A 21,210-nucleotide genomic window follows, 5' to 3' on the forward strand; every position below is an offset into this window, starting at 1 on the left:
ATATTGCTGTTTTAAAATGAAATTAGCTGCAAATTTGTTATCATTTAAGTATTGTTCTTTTGACGAGTTTACCACATGTAGAATATATACTGATAAAATTCTTAAAATAGACTTTGACTTAACAAGTTGCATACTCACTTGATTTATATTAAAGATTTTATACTCTTTTTAATCGTTTTTACATTTTTGGCACACCTATTACTGTATTTCCCATTTTTTACTTCCTTGTACGAAGTTAAGGAAGTATTTCAATCGCGAAAAATTTCGGGTATCATATTTCAACAAAAATATCAATTTTGATCGCTCTCAGATAGATCGATAGATATAGAGATAGCCCGCTCTGTTACTCGGCTCGATGAACTCTTCTATTTATTCTTATATGTCGGTAAATTGTGCATTTTTTGCTTTAAAAATTATTTAATTATGTTCCGGTTAAGGTTTTTATACCTTTAGTTAATCTGCGTGCAATAGTTGTAGAATTATCAACAATTTAAAAGTTGTTTAAGTGCGGCCAAATGTAATGGAGCAGCCACATCCGTTTATATTTGAAACTTACCAGATTAGTGAATTCAGTCAATGTCTTTTTATCGAGTGGGTCCAAATATAAACTTTCAAGTTTTGTGGATTGAAAAATCCGCCTTCTTGTTTGCCGGCCGAATTTCTTATTTTTGAGTAGAAAGTGTAACTTTAATAGTAAAAATTGTTCTTTTAATTGTTTAAACATTATTTGTTTTTTTATGTTTTTACATATTTTACAGTTTTCAGTGAAGGTATTGTTGCGTTTTTTTTTAACGGGCTCGTGGATTTCATGTGTTTGATGACAACACTTTCTGAAGAATGAAAACACTATTTATTAGCCAATATTATTCAGGTCAGTTCCAAAAACACGTTTACAGTCGTCGAAAACTACGACAAGCACGCTAAAAGAATCAGCGATTCAGGCTATCAGGCTATAACGGTGAAGACAGTTTCACGGCAACGCACCAGTGTACAGCTCCCGACTCGGTTCAGTCGTTCTCGGAACTCTACGTACTCTCGAGACTCTTCCCGCTACATCTCGCGATGCACTCGCGATAAGCCCTAGAGTACAGCTCCTGACTGGGTTCGGTCGTTCTCGGAGCTCAACGCACTCAAAATACAACTCGACGAGGCACTAACTCGCGATCAACTCGATAGACTGACGATAAACTCGCTGCTAGACTACGAGACATTCACTCACTGACTCCTACTCTGCGTTCAGGCGGTTACAGCCGAAAACATCGCGGCAAAAACATCGCGGACGAAAATGTCGCGTAGAAAACAACGCAAGGCGAAAACGTCGTGCTACAAAACATCGTGTTAGAAAACATCGCAGTCCTAAAACATCGTCGTCGAAAAAAAAGCGGTTCAAAAACTTCGCAATTTAAAACCATCGTCGTCGAAAAAAAAGCGGTTCAAAAACTTCGCAATTTACAACCATCGTCGTCGAAAATATCGTGGTAAAAAATAAAGTATCTACAAATCATCGCATGACGATAACATCGCAGACATGCTTTTTTCATACATGCTTTTCGCAAACATGCGTTAATAACTGTAAATGGATATTCCCATAATGATTTGTGAGCGCAAAATGGAAAGAAGGATAATTTTTACTTTCACATTTTTTATTAACTAATAAATTTTTTCTGAAAAAGTAAGAAGGAAATTTAAGCATAGCAAATTAATGCAACTTATAGCAATTAACAGACTTTTAAACCGACATAGTTAACTAACAAAGGCCATTAATAAATCATTTTTATAAAATTTTTACTGGTAATTTTTCATGAAAAGTATAATCTATAATTTGCATTTAATTTTCTATGCTCAAGTTTCCTTCTTACTTTTTCAGCAAAAATTTATTAGTTAATAAAAAATGTGAAAGTAAAAATTATCCTTCTTTACATTTTGCGCTCACAAATCTTTATGGGAATATTCATTTACAGTTATTAAAGCATGTATGGAAAAAGCATGTCTGCGATGTTATCGTCATGCGATGATTTGTAGATACTTTATTTTTTACCACGATATTTTCGACGACGATGTTTTGTACCACGATGTTTTAGGATTGCGATGTTTTCTCCCACGATGTTTTGTAGCACGACGTTTTCGCCATGCTTTGTTTTCTCCGCGACGTTTTAGTCCGCGATGTTTTTGCCGCGATGTTATCGGCGGACACCGTGCAGGCAGGGTTTATATCGCTTTTGGGCTGCCTTTGAGCGTATTCTGTCCAAACCGGTAAGAATTAGTACCGTCTATGGCATACCGCCAATTTTGTCGCAAAGTGGGCGATTTCTCGCCAAGTATGAGAACCCTGCCTTACTTAGCATTTTGTGGCAACCCTAAACCCACTTTGCGGGGAAGCTATCTTAACAATTAGCCGTGGAACGTTGAAATTTTGTATATATGAGACTGCTATAGCATGCAGTTGTGCAACTTCATTTTTTATTGCAATCGGCCGCACCAAACACACACACACACACATATATATATATATCCTCTAACCCAGCTTGGTGAGCTGTTTGTTTTTATTGTTATTATATTTGTAAATTGTGCCCTTTCTCTTTAAAAGGGATTGTTTTATGTTATATACTTATGTTCCTATTAAGTTTTTATGCCATTAGTTGATCTGCGCGTAAAATTATCAAAAATTTAAAAGTGAAATGGCGCTAGGCCTGATCATACCAACAAATGTTTACATTTCAAACTCTTCGTAGAGTCTTTTTGCCTAGTGGGGCCGAAAGTTGACATTCAGTTTTGCGAACCGAAAATTTTGTCTGCCTATCTGTTGGCCGAATTCTTCTTTTGGCATACAAACTCTAATTTCAGTTGTAAAAATTGTTTTTAAACTGCTTTTAATTGTATTTGATGCTTTAGGTTTTTCTATATTTTATAATTTTCAGTGAAGATGTTTAGAGTTTTTAACGTATTTTTCCTTTTCCGCGAGGTGATATGTGAATTGATTGGGTGAGAAATATATGTCTAATGAAATGAGAAAATAAGTTTAAATGAAATGCAGTAAAAATGTGTATAATTTAATAGGCCGTACAGGAAAGTCATGTGGTGCGTACAGCAGCTTTGTTTTAACAATTTTATTGTTTGAAATCTAGAAGCGAAAATTATGCGAATAATTTAATTTCCATTGGATCTACCACTGGTTATATGGAAAATACCAGTAACTATCACATTATCATTTGTTTAGAAAAAAAACTACATTCCAGTAAGAATACATAGTAATATTAGAGTTACAATACATAATCTATCTTCCTTTTCTGTAACTTGAATGTCGCCCGTTATTATAATTGTTTCTGATACTTCTTAGGCCTCAAATCATCCATAAGTAATTAGAGAAGTTGATTGGGCAGCTGACTCAGCAAAATCATAGACTGAATGTCAGTTCGTGTTTGCTTAGCTGTGATTAAACGGTTCTTGTATTAGGTTGGCATAAAGTTCAACAGTTAGAAGGAAAAGTTTCGGCGTCGTCTTCGCAGGAAGTTTCCGAGGATTTTTCATTGTTAGTAAGATGAAAATTAATCACCTCGTGGACGAGTCCATTTGAAAATTTAAGAGGGCTCGCTCCATGATCGCGTTGAAAAAGGCGAATATTTTTAATATTTTCAAAACATGACTCTAAAAAGTCCAGCAAGAAACGTAAGCGAGAAAATACTGTAGATATTAACGATAGTGGTATATAAGATGTTCTGAAATGATACAATTCTAATTTCTTAATGTCTAGTAAAGATGGATATTCATGAAAGCAATACTTTATAGGGTGTTGCATTATCTGGTGAAAGTTAAGTAGTCCAAAACCCTCACAGACGTAAACCGAATTATCAGTATGTCTAAAAGTAACTACAAAGATTTGGTTTAAAATAAATTTTTTTATTCAAACGTTGGGCTTTGAACATAAATACATGTTTCTGTTCCAACAATGTCAACCACAAATCGGGGCGATACAACTAAAGAAAAAGTCAAATTCGAATTTAAAACGTAGAACAGTAGTCAAAGACTTTACGGTTAAATCTAAGTTAACTCAGAACTTCCAACTGGCGTATCAAATGTCGGCAGCAATAAAGAAAAGCCAAATAATTACAAACTTATCAGAACTGGTGGGAACTAACGTACCGTGCCCCGAAATGGAAAAGCACGCTTTGCCGTACAATCCAAAAGCCTCAGCTTAAATACTGTCGAACAAATTTGCATTCTGGTGAAGAAACGGAAAGCAGAAATTATAATAAAGGGTTAAATTATAAATAACTGATTCGTGTAAAATCATAACCTTACAACTTGATAACCAGAAACAGGAAACTTCACAGTTTTTTATAATAACACGCACTAAGAAGTCGATCACTAACAATAATAATGTGATCAAAAGAATTAATCGCAATTAAACATCCAAGACATGCCCGAAATCATGTACTTGTGGCTTTGGTATATGTCAAACCATGTACTTGTAGCTATGGTGTGGTTAAACAATAATGATGAAAATGTGGTGAAGTCAAGAAATATGGATAACTTCTTTTTTGGATCATGATAAAAAATTGATGGTGACTCAATGCATAGAAAATTTATAGGCTGTGACTAATCAACAAATGTAGATGATCCTCCTGTAAGATAATACAAGACCTTCCACTGAAGGATTAACATTTGTTTCACAGTTTGTAATATTACATAAGAGATAAAGTATTTCATAACATGAAATAACGTCGAATACTCACTATGTCCTCCAAAGACTTCTTTTGAAACAAGAAGAAAGATTTTTCATTCTTTTCCTTTTTGATTCTCTTTATAAAACTCTCATATAGTTCGTGTAGTGTCTACTTTGCCGAATAAGATATTTTGAATATAAAGAAAAATTTGTTTTCACACTTTTATGAAAAAATGGGCATTTCATATCTTTCTATTACCAGCTGGATGTGCTAACCGTGAGAGCATGCATGGAAGAATGTCACGATCTTCTTTCCTACTTAAATAATTAAAAGTGAGAGTCACTATAACCATTCAAACAAAACCAAGTAGCGCCGAATTAGCGTCCATTATATTTTGAGTTCGGGTGCCAATATTGGACTCTTAGAGATTCCGATCTCAGGAAATGACAGAAATATGTTCCGCTTTAACCGGCTCTTCTAACTGCTAACTAGATGAGCCAACCTCTTACTATACCACAAGAGCCCGCACAGGAGAATATGATAATTCTTTAGAAGTACATATTTTAAAAACTGTTCTGTTCAATTAGTTTTCACTAAACGCAGATTTGATTTTTTTAAATTGAAAACTTGTATTAACTCGATATATATTATTATTATTATATGGAGGAACAAGAATCTTTCAGGATTCGGACTGGAGAAAATTCCATTCGTATGAAAAATGCAATTGTGGAGATTAAACATTTGACGTGAAGGCAGTTTACAGATGAACTTAAGTCAATTAATAATCTTTATCGATTTATTTAGCAATAACATTACAGTTACTTTCGATTTACCAAGGGCGGGTTAACTATATTTCGAATTAAATGTGCCCGGTCTAAAAAAATAAGTCATTTTGTTTATTTCAGAACGATGGAAAAATTACTGCCACAAACCGTCAGCATAAAATAAAAGAGTATGCTTAAATTATATACCCCCCAAAAATGCATGAAGTACCAGTAATGATAGCAAATGATGACATTGCATTTGGAAACTTTTTTTCCTCCACAGTAGCATGTAACTTAATTGTACACAATCCGGAATATTATTAAATCATCAATTAAAAAATTGAGCAACCATAAAAAATCAAGTGCGCAACCATTAATATTATGTTTCTGTCTAAAAGCAAGAGTAATTATAATATGAATTGTTGCTGATCCCTGTGTCATTTTTAATGCCTTTGGATTATGAGTTATCCTTATCCGTGTACGTCGTTCACTGTGTTGTCCCAGCAAATCGAACGTTGTACGCCAGGAGTCGGCAGCCTTTTTCATTAGGAGAAGACGGGAGTGCGATGGGCACCATGCGCAGATACTTTAACAATACAAATAAACATTAAATAAAACTAAATATGTAATAATAGTAAAAACTAAATGTACAATTGTACCAAAATAAAGTAAATTTATGTGAACTATGATAGTTACAGTGTTCTAACAATTTATTTTGCTATTGCAAAAAACATTTTTGAAACAATTTTACTATAGCATGTTATTCAAAATGAAGAAAATTGCAAATTGTTGTGCAATGAAATAAGTTGTTCGCACACAACAGTCAGCTGAAATGAAATTATTCTCTTAGTACCAGCCATTGCAAAAGGAATGTGGTCCGTATGTTTTAACGTTACATTTTAATTTCAAAAGAAAAATGCATACTAATGAAGTAACGAACAGAGTTTACGGATGTAGAGCGTAACATACCGTAGTTGGAAAGCATGCAAAGGTACTAAGGACAGAAAATAGATCATTGCATGCGAAAATAGATATTCTTTCTACCTCTCAAAACTTGGTTACGTCATGTAGATTCCGTTTTTGTCACAGGTTCAACAGATCAGTTGGTGCAATTTTTGAAATGGCAAAAGATAAAGTAAGAAGTTTTACTAAAATTATTCATAACGAATGTTTGTTGTCCAAATAACTAAAATTTAGAATTTAGATACTTAAACAGCGAACTTTTAAATTGCTTCGCGAGCATGTTGGTGCCCGCGAGCACTGCATTACCATAAAAATATGTATAAAAATATTTTCTTATTGAATAGAAGAATCCTTATACGATATTTCATATCGTAGGGGATATGGCAGATATTTGTTCAAAAATAGAAAACACATGCTTACTTGTTGAGATCATGGATTCAATTAAAATTTAGTCACAGCATTTTAATACGAACGATAGAGAAGGAATGTTCTTATTAAATTGGAAGTTGACTCAAAGTAGTAAAACTGTACCATTTATTAAATATTCTTTGTACATTCGAAACAAATGCAGGAACATTTTTAAAAGTTGTATGAAAAGTTAAGTGAAAATGTCAAAGCAACAAGAATCAGCGTAATATTCGTAAATTTTTAGGAACAGGATTGAAGGTTTAAACATTGATTGCAAATGGGAAATCATGCTTACACGCATGCAAAAAAATAGAAAATATAGCTTACTTGTTGAGGTCTCTATGTTTAAACTTTCGAAACTAGCCCTGCAAATTTACGAATATTACGCTGATTATTGTTCCCTTAACTCCTCTAATAATCGTTATTCGGCGTACTATTTTATCTTGCATCTGTATGAAAGTTTTTCCCCATATTATCCTTATATAAAGGATTCGTGAAATTGGAGACGCGAAAGATTCGAACATTTTTTCACTCAAGGATTAAGTAGTTAAGTTTTCGAATGTCACGAACCTTAAAAATATTAGAAAATTCCAATTTTCTTATTTTTTTTATCTTTGAATCTTTTGAATCTTAACCTAAAATCCTTTTAAGCGCTCTAGATCAAAACTTTGAAAAAATTCATTTTATTGAAATTCATTTGCAGCGTCCATAAAAAAGGAATGCGGTTGATGTAATTTTTGTGCTATTGGAATATAAACTTGTGGAGACTCTGAGTTGCATATTGGAAATATGATTTCTTGAATTTTAGAAATAATTCATTTTAAACTTCTTTTATTACACGGCAAAGAATTTGTCATACCGTTTGAATGTGTATCTTTGTTAGCTATTGAAATAATCACCTCCATACACTTGCTTTAATTTTTAAAAAAATAAAGAAAACTGTAAAAAATAAGTAAGTAAAAAATAACCCCGCTATGTTGCTTTCATTTTTTAAAAAAAGTTTGAGCCTCAAGATTAAAAATATAATTATGCGTATCCTTTAATTAATTTCATTTGTATATTTTTAATAAATATAGACGTACATTGTGATCCAAAAGTCGTGCACATAAAAGTTTCCATAATTGTGGAAATTCTGAAATGGATTAATAATAGCAAATTGTTTCAATGGATGACACCTCCATACTGTAACAAGTATTATATCATTTAAAAGTTCATTTTCAATTCATTCTGTTAATTTAAAAAACGTTTGTTTAGTGCAAGATAGAGATAAGTTTTTACAAAGAAAAAGAAAATGTGATTGAGCGTTACTTGTCAACGCCTTCTTACGCAAAAATTACTGAAACGATTAAAGAGAAAAATTTCCTTTGTTAGCGAACCTATTAAGACAATGATTTTTCCGTCTGATAGGCTGATTTCGAGAAATTGGAAGCATTTATTGTAAGAAATGAAGTGAACGCCCGTCTGTTCCGTGAATGAACGAAGTCAGGAAAAAAATTAAGGAAGTCAGGAATAAAATTTTGCAATCGCCATGAACAAATGCAAGAAAAGTCACTTCACGATCAAATTTATGGTTTGCGAAGTAATGCTTAATCAAAAAATAAATAGTTCTGCTTAGAAAAACTTATCTCCGTTTGATAGATACTAAATAAACTGTTTCTAGAGGCTACAGCATAACCTACTACTGAAATTTCAAATAATATATTACTTGCAACAGTATAGGGATGTCATCACTAAAACTGTTTGTCATTGATATCTGTTTCGGGACTCCCTAACTTTTGAATACTTGATTAGCGTGACTTTTGGAACATAAAACGCCTGAAGTATAGTTAAACAAAAGTAAATATACATTTTATTTTTTTCACTCAAATCACGTTTCTTCCCTTTGCTAAATTTAGGATGCAGTATTTTTGCTGTGCTTGCGTCGCTTAATAAACTTAATAAACTGTTCATTTATTTAGCAATAAAACTATATACAGTAATAAATTTCGGACAGGGTTATTCCTATTGAAACTCGATCTAGTGTACTGTCAGTCTAATCAGCATAAATATGAGACACTGATTCAAAAATTAGAAATGCCAACGACCTATTGAAACCCGAATCTGTCGGTTCGATGGCTGTTGACCCTTAATGATCGAAGATTTTAAAAGTGGCAGAAGATAATTTGCGATTGAGATATCTTCTCTTTTAGGCACTCAGAAACTGATAAGCTACCATGGGTAACAGAGAAATCTCAAGCTATCATAAGAGCATTATCGGATCATGGGTTTATAAAAAAAGAGGTTAAGGAAAGATAGTTGTTCACACATAGTTTTTTTTCCCAAGGTTATAAAAGAAGTTATAATTAATTATAAATTTTGAACGATAGTTGATGAATGGAAATCAAATTTAAATACCGTTTTCTCTCGTATATAAGCCGTACTTTTTCTCACAAAAATGCAGATGAAAATCAGGGTACTGCTTATACATGAGAATGATTAAGAATATATACATACAAAAATATGGCAACACAACAGAACTTGCATATAGTTAACAACCGAGTATAAAATCCATTGCTGTTGGATGAACGTTATATAGGATTGTAAATGTTTAGTTGTGGTTGCAGACTTTGGTAACCCCATGTTGGGGAATACCGGTACCAACGATGGTTATGCCGGTGGTGGCAAGTAAATACTTAAATGGTGCAGATACTGAGAGTAAATAAGAGGTCCTAAACGTCAAATATGTTCCTTTTGACCCATAACAAATATTTTGTGTCGGTGTGCTATAAGTACACTGTTCATTTCAGCTGCTTTCCCAACGCCTGCAAATGAAAAACATATTGTAGATGGTAGATAATCTATCTGCTGCATATTCTCGATTTTTTTTTTTTTTTTTTTTTTAGTTAGAGGTGAAATCTAAGGATGCTAATTAATCATGTGAGAATACGGTAAATATACCAATTGTAGTTCAGCAGTCTGATGAAAAATCTTAGCTATTGAATTATGTAACCTCTATTTATTTAGAAAAGGAAAGAGAGTATTCAAAATTAAACCACACATATAGAAATTATCATTTTTCATATTGGTTATTTGACTGTGTAAGGTTAAACCTAATTAGTTATTCACTACAACATATTTAATCTTCCTGTGCTTCTAGCATATTGTCTTCGAACGTTTCAGAATTCGAAATCCCAAGAACGCAGAAAAAAGGTAAAAACTTAAATAAAAGTTTATTAACATTATTTCTTTAAGTTACAATTAAAATTTAACAAAACTTAGCCACCGCTACTTGCGTGGTCTTAGAAACACAAATATGCAAAACAAATATATGTACAACACAAAAATAACTTCATTGCCTTAACAACCAACTGGCTCATGCAACCCTCGACTTCTAGGCCTAGGCGCTAGTAAACGTAAAAAAATCGTTCACCAAAAGCCACATCAGCAAACAGGTAAACTGCTCACGAAATAAATTCTTTATTGGGGCATTACGAAAGCTCTTTCCCTAAATTACACATTTACTCTCTATTTAAACTCCACTGAATTTGGATTTTGATAAGGGCTGACCGAAGGAATAAAAACTACGGAAAACAATCAATACAAAAATAATTGTTATTTAAAATATCTTTTATTCCTGCATATCCATGGTTTTAAACACATTTGTATTAGCAATGCAGCTTAATCCAATGTAATAAAAATATGCAATATATTTTATCCATTATATGAAAAACTCAATTTAAAACTCATTATTTTTTAAGTAAAACGTAATTTGACTTACTATAAAGTCTATAAGATTTTATATATATGAAAAGGCAAGTCAAATTTCATAATAGATGCTATATTATAGTTTTGATTTCTGATGAAAAGAATCTGAGTATCTAACCGCCTTTTATAGAAAAACAAGAAAACAGTATTTAAAATAAAATAATATTTTACATTCAGAAATTTTGATCGCAAAGTAGAAAAACGTAGTTTAAATATTTAGAATTGCTAATTTAAAATAAAACAGTATTTTACTTTAAAACCTCAATGCAAATTATACGAAAATAATATTTTCCATTTAAAATTAATATTATGTATATATATATATATATACAGGGTGTCTCTAAAAAATGACTCACACTTTAACTGTCGTTAACATGCCGCCTTTTTGAGTTGCAAGTGTAATTAATATATCACAGCATGGCAGGAAATCAACTTAGCGTAGAAGAGAGGAAGTTTGTCCTGAATTGTTATTGGAAGACCCAAAACGCCATTGAAGTGCAAAGACGATATAGAAGGGAATACACAAAACCGCCTCTAACGCGCCGGACCATTGCTCACATCAAAGACAAGTTTGAAGCAGATGGCACCGTCCCGAACGTCAACAAGAAACGTTGTGGACGACCACGGACATCCACAAGCCCTGGGAAAGAAGAGCAGGTGCAGGAAACACTCTTTCGATTATTACAGAAATCTCTTCGACAAACTGGTCGGGAAACACACATCTCAAGAGATAGCGTCTATCGCATCATGAAGCGTCTGCAATGGAAATGCTACATTTCAACACTAATCCATGTTTATCAAAGAAGATGATCCTGACCGGAGAGTTCAATTCTGTGAATGGTACCTAACAAAATGTGCAGAAGATGCAGGGTTTTCACCAAAAAAAATGTGTGGAGCGATGAGGCATCCTTTAAATTAAATGGCGCCATAATTGCACGTACTGGGGCCCTGCAAATCCTCATATAATACTTGAACACCATGTAAACTTACCAGGAGTAACAGTGTGGTCGGGATAATCGCATTGGGCATCATAAGACCATTTGTTTCATGGAACTGTCACTGTTGAGACTTACCTCAACTTGCTTCAGGAGTTTGTTGGTCCACAAATTGCAGAGATGTTTGGTGATGACCACGAGATTTACTTTTAGCAAGATGGAGCACCTCCCCATTATCATCGCGATGTACGAGCTCACCTCGATGCAGCTTTTCCGGACAAATGGATTGGGCGAAGAGGTACCACTGAATACCCTGCGCGTTCACCAGACTTAACGCCCATGGACTTCTTTTTGTGGGGATATCTCAAAGACAAAGTTTTATCGCACCAAACCAAGAAAAATTGATGCATTGAAATTGGAAATTGAAATACGATGCCACGATATTACTAATGACGTGTTTCGTGACGTTTGCGAATACCTTGGTGCGTGTTATCAGCGTTTTTTGGACAATGATGGTCATCAATTTGAACATTAACGAACATGATTCCTTTATTCTATTTGTCTTCTGTATTCGAAGCCCTTCCATTTCACTCTATGTTCAGAAATAAAGTTTTTCTCGTCATTCTAAGTGTGAGTACACTTTTTGAGACACCCTGTAGAACTATTCAAGGACATGTTCTTGACTAGCTCAGTTATACGTCTAACAGAATTTTCAATTATTTATTTGTATTTTCATAGGATAAATAGGATTAAAAATAGGAATTAAAAAGTTTTTCGAATTGTAATAAAATTATGAATTACTGATTCACAAAAAAGTACAAGTAGAATTTAATATTATAATTATTCACATAAAAGTACAAGCAGAATTCAACATTGTATTCTGAAAACAGTATATTTGAATGATATTATATTTACATGTATGTTGAAGGTTTCATATTTAAGTTAATCATGAATTTTTGGAGGAATTTTATATTAAAAATCAATTACATGTAAGTCGCTTTGCGTCTATGAGCATCATATGGTGAAAGAAGAAAATTAAATACCGGTATAAATATTACACCTTGAGGTAAAATTAAGTAAATATACTTTTTTGATTAAATTATACGTTATTAATTAAATAAAGTAAATTTATAAAGTTAAACAATAAGTGAGAAATTATTTAATTGAAATATTAGACTGTGCGTGTAAGGTAATTAATATTTTTCATATGAAGAGCATTTTCAAGGAAAAAGCATTCGCTTATTATTTGAGAAGGGAATTTGCGTCTCGCTCTCTCTTTTTCTCTGTGTATATATAGAGAGAAAGAGAGACGGAAAAAATTAAGAAAGCAATGAAGGAAATCGTAAATCATTTATTTACATTTTCTTATATAAAAGTTCATTGATTTTACTAATTGATCGAGATATAAAATCAAAAACGCAACATCATTGATAATTATTTTGGTTGCTGCTTAAAAAAGATTGCAATGATTACCGACTTCTCATTGTTTTTCTTTTAATTATGTACTAATTGTCTTTAATTATTATAAAGCCACTTCCAGGATTAATATCCTAATACCTTCATTTTAACATATGCCTTCTAATACATGATTTATGAAAAATCTTTCATGTGTATATAAGAACGTACTACTGTCTGAAGATTAAAACTGACAGTTTGATCTTATAGATATATACAGGTTAAATCTGAGCAAGAGGGAAAAACTTTAGAGGGTGATACAAGGCAGCTAGCTGTACAAGCAATATTCGTCATGGAATGTATGGTCGGAAAGCAAGCAGTGAGAAGTTACAGGGCAGTTTTCCACTGTCATATTTAAAGAATTAACACAAGAATGAGAGGAGATACTTCAGAAAACATTTTGTTAACAGAACGTGCTCATAGAAATTGCTCAAAAGACATTCCGCCAGTTGTAATGCAGGCTTCACATTTGCGGGATAGGGATTGACGCACATTTGCGAAGACACCAGGCATTTCCCGAATATCGCCAGCAACAACGGTGATTCCGGCGACTAGATCCATATTGGTTTCAATGCCGCATTCGTAGATCAGACTTTTCATGTGGCCCCACAGGAAAAGTCCAAACACGAGATATCCGGTGATCTTGATGGCCAAGCTATGGACCACCTTGACCAATCCATCGCCCTGGAAATTTTGTGGTTCGTATAACCAGTAATACTTTCGGCAATCCACGGTAGAAAACGCTGTTTGGTGAGAGGACTGACCCTTTCTATACCATTTATTTACAATGGACCTAGCGGCTCGCCGTTCATTTATTTTCGAAGTGGTGATTGAATTGAATGAACAAAGCACTTGCTTCTTAATTTTAGAAAGTTTGATATTAATGTTATTGAACAACATATATAATATATATATATATATATATATATATTGCATTAAACTTTTTTATGTATATATTTTTAAATTTTGAATTTTTTCCATAGCTCCGGAGCCAGTTGATGTAGATAGCGGAGATAAGCAGCTCTATTTCAAACTATCGACAAGTTTACGAAACGCTCAAATACAAAATGCCCATTTGTGGGTTTACATTCGGCCAACTCGCCACGTACTTCATAGGAACATTACTTTATATGAAATAAGTCGGTCATCATTTGGACAGGCTGAGTTTATCCAGGTAAGAAAATCTTTCCTCTGTTTTGTGCAAAGACGCATGAGAATTAGAAACATTTTCATTAGAAATATGATAAAGTTTTTAATTGTTCGTAGCTTCATGTAGTGGTTATATTTTTACCTATATGCATATTTTTGTATGTTACGATTATTTTTAACTCCCCTATTTAACTGGTTTAGCAAGGTCTACTTACCTACTGGTGCTTCATGCAGAGATTCCTATGGGTGTTGGGAAGTTACCTCCCTGAAGTATTTAACAATCTCTCACGAAGATAGATTTAGAATTTCCTTTAGCCATTTAAAGCAAACACTTACAAGACAAAACTTCACGTACCTCACAACTTCGATTGTGACTTGTTGTGAGCAAATCCTGCGCGATCGCAACATCTTTAAGGTTCTCAAAAGGCATAGGGTTAGTGTGTAGTTAGTGTGTTATAGGTTAAGTGTTACCAAACCATCTGGTGCATTGTAATTGATGTATTGGAGGTGGAATAATTGAATGAAATAACTTGACGTTTAACATAAAGTTTGTGATCGGGTATAGCACATCAAATTATCATGGGTCATTGCAATTGATGCACTGGAGAGGGAATACTTTCATGAGATAACATAACATTCAACATAAAGTTTTTATTGTCATTCTAATACTTAGATGTTTCTTTTTTTCTTTATGTACCTCAAATACGCAGTAAACAGGGCAGGATATGCTTGTCTAAAATTGAGTTTGATTAAGTCTATAAATAACACTTTAATTATAATAGCTTCTAAATCAGAAGGTTATTCATGGTATGAGAGTTGGGAATCTGAAGAATGGCAACTGTTTATTTACAACAGGCAAAAACAATACATATGCGAAACTTTTATTGTCTCTCGATTATAGTTATTATCATTGATTAGAACTAGTTATTACCAACGTGGAAGTCGGGAACGAAATGGTTCCTTTGCCCAAAGATCAAATTAGAATCGCCGGAGGTTACGTTCTTGTAATTGGGTGGATGGTAGAATATTTCTTTGCCCTATCGAGCAAACAAATCAAGATAGATTGCTAAAAAATCACGATTTTAAATGCGCTAGAGCATTGCGCTGCAAAATGATGGAACAATTCTTCAGAATGTGGCGCCACTTGTTTTGGAACGCTGTTCATATATTAAGTTCAAAAAATGAACAGTAATATCCTACATTGACGGCTAGTTCTTACCGTATGGTATATCTTATGATAATATTAAGGCAGCTGTATATGAGAATCATCATAACCTTCACATTTTTGTGATGACTTCTAATGATTTAGCCACTTGCTCGATTGGCATAATATTTGACTCTAGTAGGATCTACCCTACGTCTCATCCAGCTTAAAGAGAGTCGTTCTTCTTAATATAGTGCTACAAAAAGTTTTTAGCAGCATCCTTTTGTTAGCAATACCAGTAATTCTAATAATACCGCTGTTCCTGTTTCAGAAATTTAAAGTTAACACAACTTTAAACTCCCAACTTATTCTTTTTGCCATTGCTCATGCAATTAGAATTGGAAAAGAGCATCCATTTATTTTAAAGCTGATTAAGTAGCAAATTAATATACAGTATGTATGTCAGAAGCACTAATTCCAATTCATGGCACATAACAGAAGAGATGCCACTATTCAAAATCCAGCCCTACGTAAAATTGCTTGTATCATTTGAAATGATGCGAAAAATGATTATTCCATCATTCAATGATTATTTCCTTTTTGCTTGCTTAGGAAGATTTTAATGACAGGAGAAAATAATTATTTGACACTTTTACAGTCTTGTTAATACATATGTAGAGTTTGGCTTGCTTTGGGAGCATAACTAGCTCCAGACCTCTAACAGATGTAAAGCGAATTATCGCTACATCTGAAGTAACTCCGGAGACTTGAATAGGTTTAAATAACCTTTTATTAGAACAGAACTTTGAACACAAATGCCCTTCTTGTGCAACAACCACTTGTCGTGATATTACTAAAGTAACAATAAAATTCAAATTTAAAACTAGTAGTCAAAAACTACACAATTAAATTTAAACCTAAGCTGGCTCAAAGACTCTAACCGGCGTAACAACTCAAATGTCGGCAGCAATAACGCAAATCCGAGTAATTAAAAACTTAGCAGAGGTGGTAGAAACTACGTAACGTGGCTACCAGGGCAGAAACATGCTTTGTCTTACAATCCAAAAACCACAGCTTAAATACTCTCTAATTCAGTTTATATTCTGAAGAGGAAATGGAAAGGAGAAGTTATAAATAATTGGTTTAAATAATAAATCTTACAAATAAATTGTTAAATTTTTAATTCTGATTCTTTCCATTTGAGTTGTGTAGCTATTTCCAACTGATGTATAGTAATCAAGCATAGGATTCAAATGAAAAAGTGTTTAAGTAAAATTGTTGATAACAGAAATCAACCTAAAACTCTTTAAATAGGTCCCGAAATGTGACATGTTTTAGGTCTCACTGGCGTGAATTTATGCAAATTAAATGGTATGTTTTACAATTAATTGGAATTCTGAACTGGTTTATTGTGCTTAAGGTACATTTGTTTTTCAGCTGCTATTTTTTACAGTTATACAATATTAGAAACCCCGGCGGTCATACAAAATGACCGCTGTTTACGATATTATAAATTGATGATTATAAATTGATTCTAAACAGATGATTGCTAATGCAAACAAATGTTCACGTTGCCCCTGACACGTTCAATTTGCATTCAGTTTAAAATACAATGTCGGAATAAAATCGGGCAAAATTTTAAATTCTTTACACGAAAGGATATTTAGCATAGGAGTTTGGGTAAACCTACCTGAAGAGATGTACTATGCGCAACTCGTTAGTTGGTTTCGTCTCCTTTAATTTCTCAACGTCTGCAAGTTTCTAGGTAATTCATATAAATAAATGCATAATAAGCAACAACTGTATGAATTAAAAATATTTAAATGTTCTTAAATACCATGATAATCTTATATATATATGCGGCATAAGTGTCTCTCGCCGATAGTTTATTGGTTGCTTGCCTTATATGCGGGGCTTAAGTGTTTGTCTCCGACAGTTTATTGGTTGCTTGCGTAATTGTAAATTGTTTTATTCCCCGTGTAGTGTAGCCCGTGACGAATATTATGAGAAAGCTAAGCCGGAAAAATTAAAAATACAAGAGCACGTGCATTTAACATTTAATAAATAATGCAAACGGCAAAAACCGGCAATGATGAAAAAACAAATAAAATGAAATAAATAAATATTTTTATTATATGCGGCTTAAGTGTCAGTTTGTCGCCGATAGTTTATTGGTTGCTTGCGTAACTGTACTAGCCAATAGGTTGAAGTTGCCGTTTCAATTGAGACGTAGACAATTTTCTGTAAAACTTGCCTTTGCTATGACTATCAATAAGTCTCAGGGCCAAACTCTTAAGCGTGTTGGCATTTTTTTACCTGAGCCTGCATTTGGACACGGTCAACTGTATGTAGCCTGTTCAAGAGTTCGTGAAAGAACGGACGTAAAATTAAAAATAATTGATGCTTCTCTGCATGGCGAGCTTAAAAATGATGGAAAGATCTACACAAGAAATGTTGTGTACAAAGAGATCTTTGACATGTGAATTAACATTTTATTATTTAAATCACCTTTATTGATTGAGCTAGCGGTGGCTCTTAAGAAATGTACCGACAGTGGTTCCCTTCATTGCACTCTACTTTAAGTAATTAAGCAAGTAGAAGGGGGAAACCCCGTGAGGCAGTAAGCAAAGGGGCGTCCTCACCGCCTGCCCTCCGTAATTCAGTTTGAATTAGCAGACACCTTTGCTAAAATCATTTTAATTACAATTTATAATATCTAGAACAGCGGTCATTTCGTATGACCGCCGGGCTTTCTAGTTTAATTAAAACAATGATAACTGCATGTATGGTATCAGTGTATATAGACTATTTGAATGCCGTGGCAACTTCACCAAAATTGGCTAGTACAGTTACGCAAGCAACCAATAAACTATCCGCGACAAACAGGCACTTAAGCCGCATATAATAAAGATTTCTGTATACAATTATAGGTTCGAATCTCTGTAATCTAAATGTTGTTTTAGTTAATTAAAACCTATCATTTTTCGTAACGTGACGTCATTATAGCTTATGAACAATATGTAAACGGAATAATTTAGTAGTAAATATGTCAGATGATAAAAATTCATAATTAAAATTGAAATATGAAAAATATAAAAGTTCTAGAATCCTTTGTCATAACAACAAACTAAGCTAAATGAGCATAAAATGTCTGATCCTCTGTTTTTACAGTTAATAAATAGATCCATTATTTATCTTTATGATAGTTGTTATAGGCCATTTAATGATTTTATAAGAAAATTTAAATTATTTTGACATAATCTATTGCATATAATAGCAAAAGATTTACTAATAGCAGTTGCCTCGATAAAGTAATGATTTTTATTGTCCCTTAAAAGCAATGATCTTCCAAGCTCTATAATAAGAGCTACTAAACTTTATATTGAAAACTAAAACTCACTTTACCTAAAAATACACCTAATCAATGCGCTTGAGAAATATATATTTCTCACATTGAAATGTACGAGTTAAAAACAGCGATATATATATATATATAATGTATGCGTGTGTGTAAGATTAAAAAAACCTAAAAGATAAATTATAATTTAAATTAACAATAGCCCCTTAATGTTTAATTTGGTATTCCGCTCTGTATTCTGAAAATAGTAATCTCTTTTACATTGCTACATTGCTAAACAAAATAAACTCGGTCTGAATTACGATTTCACCCTAAACACAAATGCACTTCCTTTCTACACTTCGGCCTAGCTGAACTTCTACTTGCTGCTATTTTCTTAGCGCAAAAATTATCAAAACTGTAACCATTTTAAAATAGGCACAAGTAGTGTGGCAAATTGTTTGTGGCCGCAACAAGTTACTAAAATAAAAATGATTATTTAATCTGCCTCTGCTGCCAGTTTCCTGTTCATTACGGATTAAACATTTTACGCTTTATTTGACGAGTGGTGCGAAAATGACAATTGGCTTTGTGGTTAAAACATAATTTTTATTTTACACAGGAATAATTAACTCAGAAATTCACTTTTGCTTAAATTGGTACGACACTAGGGATGCTAAACGCGCCCCACAATTTCCATATACGTAGTTTATATTTTTGACACTAAAGTCTGCTCAATCTGAGAATTATTATCATTATCATTATTAATGCTATTATCAATATTGCTACTGTTTTCAGTTAATATTGCTACTGTTTCTACTGTTGCATTACATTTAAATGAAACCTCTAGACGCTTTCCCTCTTCATCGCGCTTCTGGACTTTAGCAGTTGCAGATGGTAAAATAAAACAGTCGTTGCTCAAAGTTACAACATATTTAGCACTAGCGTTTTTACTTTTTGAGGTAACATAAACAAAATTTCTGACTACAGTAGTATTTTTACTGATGTGAAGAACTGGCAAGCTGATATAAGGGGTGTACCAAGAATACGTCAGCTATCAAGCTGTAAGCAGGGAGATGATCACGTGCGTGCTACAGCGAAACATCTTCCGATGAAGCGAAAAGTTCAATTTCTCATCACAGAGTCAATAACTGCTCTAAATATTGAGCAAGTTTCATTTTTTCTATCTGATACTTCCCTCTTTTGCATTTATTTGCAACATCCATAGTTTTCTAAAGGAAATTTCGGGCTTTTCTCTATCTTTCAGCGAATCTTGGGTGGAAGGTAAAAGCTTCTCCGGCGCGGATGCTGAAGTGAGGGAGCTTCATTTCTATACTTGAGTCTCTTAAGAAAATTTGCTTAACCGTAGAATTTTTCTTCTCATTGTAGAGTTTGGGAAATTTTTGGCAAATTTTTGCATTGCAAGGGTAATCTTCTTGATAGCAATGGCACTTCTCTCGGCGAAGTACAAGTGTAAGTAACACCATTCTAAGCACACTTAAGGCAAGGTGACCGGTTAAAACAACTGAACTGCGTGTGCGTAATCGCTGACATCTGAAGAAGATGATCGGCGTTTTCGTCTTTTGTAACAACGTACCATGACTTGCAAAGATAAAAGCTTCCTTATGTTAAGTATGTTGCTACCTTCGTCGTTTCTAATAACTTGGGCGAAGACATCAGAAGTTTTCCTACGCCTTCATCTTGTTTCTGTATAAAGTGTTTCACCTTGGTCACTGGGAAATTAAATCGTAGCAATTCATTCTTTATTTCATCTTCAGTGGGGGAAGAGGATAGTCCTTTTATGATCTCTCTGACTGTAGGCTGCTTTTGGAAGGTATGTAAAAACTAAACTAAATTTCCTCTTTGGTGAAGAAACAACTCCTTCAAATCTAGCAATCGTATTTATATATTGTAAAAAGAGCACGGGACTGGTCTGGAAGCTTGGGGAAGAATCTGTCACCAAGCCTTGTCAAAAGCATAAATGCTCATATTTGGCGTTCTACATGAGCTGTTTTTGGAACTTATGTTTGTTACACTCAGAACCGAAAAATCAACATTTTCATATATGAAACAAACACTTATCTACAAAATATACAGCCACAAATACAAAACACAGCCTAAAAGCAACGAATAACTAAATAAATCAATGCAGAGTATTGCAGCTATAAAAAGGATTTATATATTTACAGATATGTGCAACAGTATTTATGTTAATTTTCGGAAAAGAACGTATGAAAAATATGAATTTCTTTGTGAAAGTTCGTAATTCCTTTTTATTATAACTATTTTAAAATTAATTTTCAATTATTAATTTAATTCATATTAATTAATTGAAAGTAACACATATAGTAAATACCCATCTAATATTTTCTCTCTTTATATCTTCCTTTTAGTTGATTTCTAGATATTTTTGATATCTATAAATGTTAACTAGGAATGTAACTTTTATTTAGCATCTTTTAAGCTGCTAGAAACCTATTTGCAAATGATGAACTTTCTGCTATTTTTTATGAGCGTTCCTAGTTAAGTGTTGGCATATCTAGCAGCATCTAGAAGTTTCATGGTCCATAATATCTAAGTGTATCTGAAATAGCTTCGAACTGAAATATGATGGGCTATAATTATGCAGCACCTGGATTTCATCAAC

At 33.3% G+C, this 21,210-nt stretch overlaps 2 protein-coding genes across 2 annotated transcripts in view; one reads left to right on the plus strand and one right to left on the minus strand.

Moving 5' to 3' along the window:
* Tcs4 (Threonyl-carbamoyl synthesis 4) overlaps positions 1 to 21,210 on the minus strand; it is a 500,068-nt gene that overhangs the window by 342,926 nt on the left and 135,932 nt on the right. The window lies entirely within an intron of this gene.
* The window catches only part of myo (growth/differentiation factor myoglianin), a 108,055-nt gene that overhangs the window by 20,473 nt on the left and 66,372 nt on the right, over positions 1 to 21,210 (plus strand). Inside the window, exon 2 of the mRNA XM_035359371.2 lies at positions 13,917 to 14,107. Coding sequence (XP_035215262.1) covers positions 13,917 to 14,107 — 191 coding nt within the window. The remainder of the gene's footprint in view (positions 1 to 13,916; positions 14,108 to 21,210) is intronic.

Source organism: Stegodyphus dumicola, chromosome 2 (assembly GCF_044657685.1).
Source record: "Stegodyphus dumicola isolate Sdum_Otavi_A_Nest chromosome 2, ASM4465768v1".
In the NCBI taxonomy this organism is placed as follows: Eukaryota; Metazoa; Arthropoda; class Arachnida; order Araneae; family Eresidae; genus Stegodyphus; species Stegodyphus dumicola.